At 36.9% G+C, this 6811-nt stretch overlaps 1 protein-coding gene across 4 annotated transcripts; it reads right to left on the bottom strand.

The window, feature by feature from the left end:
- Window positions 1-205: 205 nt before the first annotated feature.
- LOC130919951 (uncharacterized) lies at window positions 206-4919 on the bottom strand. Of its 4 annotated transcripts, none has more exons than XR_009064050.1 (3): window positions 4514-4919; window positions 993-4258; window positions 206-737 (listed from the first exon to the last, which is right to left on the bottom strand). XR_009064050.1 is itself a non-coding variant. In XM_057842624.1 (3 exons), exon 3 carries the CDS (start codon window positions 3590-3592, stop codon window positions 2120-2122), a length of 1473 nt encoding a protein of 490 aa, XP_057698607.1. In that variant the 5' UTR covers window positions 3593-4258; window positions 4514-4569; window positions 4650-4919; the 3' UTR covers window positions 206-2119. The 4 variants fall into 4 exon arrangements, 2 of the variants coding, with proteins under 2 accessions (XP_057698607.1, XP_057698606.1); XR_009064049.1 differs by having other exon boundaries at window positions 206-1048; window positions 1129-4258; XM_057842624.1 differs by having other exon boundaries at window positions 206-4258; window positions 4514-4569; window positions 4650-4919.
- Window positions 4920-6811: the final 1892 nt, after the last annotated feature.

Raw genomic sequence — 6811 nt, 5'->3', positions numbered from 1 at the left:
AAATCCCTGAATTCTTTATAGATATGGACGTAAAACAGTCTCGATTCTTGGTCAAAAGCAAAAAAAAACAAAAAGGGCAGTTGGAATTTACTGAAATCTATCCAAAAATAATGCTAGTCTGTTAGCTCTTTGTTATGATAAGGGAGCTGCCACAATGGCTTTTTCCATTCAAAATTCTTGTGAATAAATGCATATGTAGCCCCTATCTATACCCTCCTGTATGTACACCGATAGGAGCTGCAATCTAGGTTCGGTTTATTTGGTTTGGCTACGATAACCACGTCTAACATCAGGTTTAGGCAATCGGAATGCTTTTTTTTGTATATTTTTTAATGAACAATATTAACAACAATTTTTTTAACAATTAAACAACAATGAATTAGAAATAACACACTATAAAATTCACAACAAGAAAGATAGAAAAAAAATAGTCTTGAGTCTCAGTCAATTGTTTTGTCAGTCAAAATTTGTCCAATATTAGTTGTAGTGGCAACTAATTCAATGTCTCAGTTTTTCTATTGCAATAGTTTTCAATGTTCGTTGGAGTGCACTCTTTTCGAAGAAAAAAATGTATGTATCAGTCCGATGACTGATACAATCCTACCACACAGACAGTCCGTCTGTTATTCCAGAATTTTCGATGTTCTTGGTTCTTCAAATCACTCTGGGTTAGCTCGCCATCGTTGAATCCAATCTGATGATCTTTCTTTTTTTTCCAATCAGAAAAAAAACCTGACCTGTATTTAACACAGGTCTTGGGTTACAATCTTTTCAGTTTCAATGTTTCAGTTTCATTTTTGTTGTACAACTTTTTCAAACACTACTGAGTGTAAACACTCAAGAATATACTTCTAGTCATTTACAAAGCATTTTGTACGCAATAAATGACATTTCCATTAAACAACATTAATAATTACATTTCTTTTCCTTTCAAATGGAACTATAGTTTATACCATTTCAAACAGCAGTATATTTTGATAAAATTATCTCACCGAATAGTCTTAACTGACGACGCCTGGTCCTCTTCTTCTCACACAAGGCTTTTGGCCTGCATGAATAAGGCGCTAGCAGTTAGCCATGAATGCAAATTTAGCATTAGCGAATTAGCGAATCGTTTCCACATCTTACCGAGTGGTTTCTGCTCAATATTTTCACCACGTGACCGTCTGAATTCGCTTCACGCAACAGACGCCACACAGCAACAGTTGATGCATTCGTCAATTTGCTTTTTTTTCTCTTTTTCTCATTTCTTTCTGGGCGAACAAAACTTTTCCCCCTTAGTTAGAAAAGCCAACGTTCCAAAAGGAAGTGCGCATGCGCTGACGTCATAGTTGTGAGTCTCTGACTTCATTCAAATGTCGCTCATGCCCTCTATTGTTGTTATTGGGTATAACGCTTTAATATTTTGCTCTGGGTTACATCCTCCCCCCCTTAAATAACATGAGTCCCTTCATGTGCTTCTGTTCTCAATCTCTCTTCAAACATTTCGCCTAATGCTGTATTGAAACCATCGAAAACAGTTTGAATCAAAGAAAGAAATGGTTTTCCTAACTGAGAATAAGTAAGTTTTTCAGGTGGTTTTCGTTGGCGTACAGATCTGCGTAATGATTGTTGGGAATATTGATCACTTTCACCTGTATCTTCTGCAGGTAAAGGGTTACTCTCTTGTGTAACCTCTGCAAATTCAGCTGAACTTTGGAAGGAGTTGTCAACAAGAACTTGATCAGTTTTGCTTCCCATTTCATTTTCTTTTGCATTAGTTAGGTCCTCTGTTTCAATCCTAAACACATTCTCTTCCATTTCGGTTAGTGGATTTTCAGTTTGTATTCCATTTTCTTCATTTGGCTCGGAATCATTAGAATGTGATTGACATTCTCCTGCTAAATCGTGGGATAAGTGTCCATTTTCTTCCACAACCGATTTTTGGAATTGAGTGTTGATCAACTCTGACAGATTGGGTTGTTTCACCGGAATTGATTTTTCCATTTCCACATCGGGTACTTTTTCCAAGTTTGGTACAGGTTTTAATCTATCCTTTGTTGGTATTGTTAGTTTTACCATGGGTTCGACAGGGTGAAACACCGTCTCAATGTCCGGGGAACAGAACTGAATTTCATCTTCATAAGCAATACCATGGTCTTGGTCGTTTGGACACAGAGCTAGGTTTGGCTGGAGATTGCTTCACACTAGATGATTCCTTCCTGTCACTAGGCTTTTTGTTTTTGGTTTTCTCTCCTTGGTTCATTGTAGGTTTATTTTCTTTGAGTTGCATTAATGTTGCAATTTGAGACTGAAGACTGACAAGTTGCTTCTGAATTTTCTGTAGTTCTGTAGGTTGTTTGTTCATTTCAGCAGTTGAGATGCTATCAGTTTTGTCACAAAAACTGATATTGTGAGCTTGGGTTTGGGCTTTGGGTTTTGTGAAGCCCAAATGTTGTTTCATTCGTGTGGCTTTTGTAGCTTGCTTATCTTCCTCTGTGCGCAGCAGCCATAAGAGTTCAGAGAAACTGGGTGGGTCTTTAACCTTACTTTCTAGCTGAAGCTGTCTTATAAGGTCATTATCCCAGCATCCCCTACAGAACTGTTTTAAAAGCTGCTTATCTGCATCAATGACTGAAATTGCCTTCATTTGTACAGATTTGTTCAAAACATTCTGAAGTCTTTGAAGATAGTTGGATGCTGCTTCACCAGCATTTTGGTTCAGACTAAGGAATTTGGCGAACAATTCATCGCTATCCTCCACTGTAGCAAATGCAGCATCAAGAAGTTCTAAATACGCTCTGGAATTTGAGTGTGGACCTAACGACTTGACAACACTCGCAGCTGGAGATGATAAACTGTCAACAATTTTCCTTACGATCTGTCTATCTGAAATTGTGGAATCTGCTAAATAAAATTCGACACTATCTCGCCAAGTATCATAGTCTACTTCAAAATTTGGACATGGCATCCTACCTGAAAATGGTCGCAACCTTGCAGTGGAAATACTCTGCGAAGAGGTATCTGGGGTTTTGACAATGTGTTCGACAACTAAACGTTGCACTTCTGGTGGGATAATCTGTTCAGATGGAAGTTTTCTGTTGGATTCTGAAGTTACTGTGGCTGGAGCAATGTTCTCATTTACTTCTGAACTAATAGTTCTGAATGTATCAGGTTCATGTCCTTCAACATCAGCAGGCTCTTCGTTTGACTCTCCAATAACTTCCGTTATTCTAGTTAAGCCCTCTCTCAAAATATTCTCAAATGATTTACCACTTATTTTCGCCATGGTTTTAAGATCAGACAAAAATTTGTCTGCAATGTCATTGCCTTTCTCATTAGAATATGTATTGGCTAATGCATCAACATGGTGAACTACTGTGGTGTTTGCTTCGGCGGTTCTGTCAAATGGCAGCTTTAGAAATTCAACAGCTGCACCAGTTTTGAACTCTACTATTAGATGATCCGGCAACTGCGGAATTACAATATGTCTCTCTATAGCGCCATATTGTTTCAAGTAATCAATTATCTCCTCATCTACCACTGTATTAGACAAACCAGTGATAATCACAGAATTTGGGACCTTTACATTTTCTTTCTCAATGATGTCCATTTTTTTTTTTTTTAAAGGACACCCAAAAAATGTTTAGTATTCAACTGAGTGCAAGAATTACATAAACCTGATGCAGTGCAGTAATCGTATCAAAGTATCTCCTGGCTAGCTCGCCACTTTTTATGTAGCCCCTATCTATACCCTCCTGTATGTACACCGATAGGAGCTGCAATCTAGGTTCGGTTTATTTGGTTTGGCTACGATAACCACGTCTAACATCAGGTTTAGGCAATCGGAATGCTTTTTTTTGTATATTTTTTAATGAACAATATTAACAACAATTTTTTTAACAATTAAACAACAATGAATTAGAAATAACACACTATAAAATTCACAACAAGAAAGATAGAAAAAAAATAGTCTTGAGTCTCAGTCAATTGTTTTGTCAGTCAAAATTTGTCCAATATTAGTTGTAGTGGCAACTAATTCAATGTCTCAGTTTTTCTATTGCAATAGTTTTCAATGTTCGTTGGAGTGCACTCTTTTCGAAGAAAAAAATGTATGTATCAGTCCGATGACTGATACAATCCTACCACACAGACAGTCCGTCTGTTATTCCAGAATTTTCGATGTTCTTGGTTCTTCAAATCACTCTGGGTTAGCTCGCCATCGTTGAATCCAATCTGATGATCTTTCTTTTTTTTCCAATCAGAAAAAAAACCTGACCTGTATTTAACCCAGGTCTTGGGTTACAATCTTTTCAGTTTCAATGTTTCAGTTTCATTTTTGTTGTACAACTTTTTCAAACACTACTGAGTGTAAACACTCAAGAATATACTTCTAGTCATTTACAAAGCATTTTGTACGCAATAAATGACATTTCCATTAAACAACATTAATAATTACATTTCTTTTCCTTTCAAATGGAACTATAGTTTATACCATTTCAAACAGCAGTATATTTTGATAAAATTATCTCACCGAATAGTCTTAACTGACGACGCCTGGTCCTCTTCTTCTCACACAAGGCTTTTGGCCTGCATGAATAAGGCGCTAGCAGTTAGCCATGAATGCAAATTTAGCATTAGCGAATTAGCGAATCGTTTCCACATCTTACCGAGTGGTTTCTGCTCAATATTTTCACCACGTGACCGTCTGAATTCGCTTCACGCAACAGACGCCACACAGCAACAGTTGATGCATTCGTCAATTTGCTTTTTTTTCTCTTTTTCTCATTTCTTTCTGGGCGAACAAAACTTTTCCCCCTTAGTTAGAAAAGCCAACGTTCCAAAAGGAAGTGCGCATGCGCTGACGTCATAGTTGTGAGTCTCTGACTTCATTCAAATGTCGCTCATGCCCTCTATTGTTGTTATTGGGTATAACGCTTTAATATTTTGCTCTGGGTTACACATAAATCACTGAATTCTTTATACGTGTAGATATGGACGTAAAGCTGTCTTGATTCTTTGTTAAGAGAGCAAAAAAAAAAGGGCAGTTACACATCTATTTTATGTATATACGTCGAAGAATGACACCAATGCCGTTGCGGTTGCCATTCTCACATTGATTTTTTTTCACAACGTTTGAATATGCATGGATGGTATGAAAAATATAATATTTACCTTGAATCCTCGAACAAATCACTCCTGAGACAATCTTTCCTGTTTGTATGCGGTACAGCTTCGTAGTTGTTAAAAAATCGAAGCTTAAATCCGACATGAGTGCGTGCCGTCTTTGGCTGATTATTACTAAATGAAGCTCGGCCCCCTATGGTAAGGCGTGACGCAAACAATGACGAAGTGTCAGGTCAATAGGTTATTAAGTCTATGATTTGTGTATAATATACAGAAATGTACCATGAACCATGTGTCCAATGAAATGGACATCATGCATCCCATAGTATATTTTTGAACACGTTTGTTACATTACGCACTGTTTTTTCACTGTTTTGGTTAAAAGTTAGTATTTATAAGCCGTTTCCTTAAAATATAATTTTTCTGTACATATTAACTGTAGATGGCGTTACTATATGAATTTTAGCATCGCTGTTATTTGCATTGCGATATGCATTTTATCTTATTTTGTAGACTACAAAAGCAGCAAAGAAGAAGGGAGTATACAGGAAATTCCATCCAGCTTCAGAGATGATGACTGTAGTGACAGCATGGGTGGCTGCCTTACAACAACAGAGACATTGGTGCTTAGGTGTAGGAGTCACAACTAGGCGTTTTCTTAGTCAGGCATTTAGCCTACTTTGTGCCTATAGTGTTAAAATTTCCCAAAAATTGTTGAAATGTTTATCAAAGCATAAAAGGGAGAAAGGGTTTCTATGTTCACAATAGAACACAAGTTAATTTATTTTTCATGGTAAATTTACATTGTTTCATGTTGAGTGCGCAGGTGCAGGATGTCCACTGGAGTGGAGATGTATGTAACTTCATGAAAAAAAAATCATATTTTTGAAAAATAAGAATTTTGATGAAATTTCATTTTCATTTTAATATCCTAAGAATAAAAACACATCAGAAAAAAAACATGGCCAAGGATTTCATAATTCATGCATCATTAAAGGTCTGTACTGAGTAATCATCACACACTAAATGTAATTCATCCCATTAGCATAGCATTTGCGTTAGCATTAGGCTAATGCTAACAGCGCGCGAACTCTTAAACTCTAGGACAATGTTTTTTTTTTTTCATTTTCATACAGTTCGTGGCATCCAGGTGGGTGTAATTAATTGAAAATAATGTACTGTTTTCCTGCTGGGTGTGTATTATCACCAAGTTGCCGTTGTCCTTGTAGACGCTACAATATGTGTTTGTCTGTCAATATTCATTTGAAATAGTTGGAAACCTTTATTTATTTTTGAAGTAATTTACATTAACAAAAGTGATAGTTTTTTGCCTTGAGGAAGACTGCGTTTCCCATGAGGAGCAGCGCACACCCGCACAGTGTCGTAAAATCATGATATACCTGTCGCCTGCAGATGGATTAAACGACACTACTATTTCCAACGGCTGTGTGAAGGATTAACAGTAATAAGCTAATGAATCCAGTTGTTGCTAAAGAATAGCATATGATCGTTAGCATCTACGATCCTTAGTGTGGTTAGAGTAACTAGACGAAATTCGCCTTGAGTTTTCGTCAACAAAAACTGCACAAAGAAAATGTTTTGAGATGGCTAAAATATGACTAAGATTAATAAGTACCGGTACTATCGTCCAAAACATTAAGATGAAAACAACACTGTAACAGAACGGTTAGCTGGGGTGTTGAAC

Source organism: Corythoichthys intestinalis, chromosome 8 (assembly GCF_030265065.1).
Source record: "Corythoichthys intestinalis isolate RoL2023-P3 chromosome 8, ASM3026506v1, whole genome shotgun sequence".
In the NCBI taxonomy this organism is placed as follows: domain Eukaryota; kingdom Metazoa; phylum Chordata; class Actinopteri; order Syngnathiformes; family Syngnathidae; genus Corythoichthys; species Corythoichthys intestinalis.
Note: the sequence above shows the minus strand (reverse complement) of the source record. Positions and strands in the feature narration are given on the sequence as shown.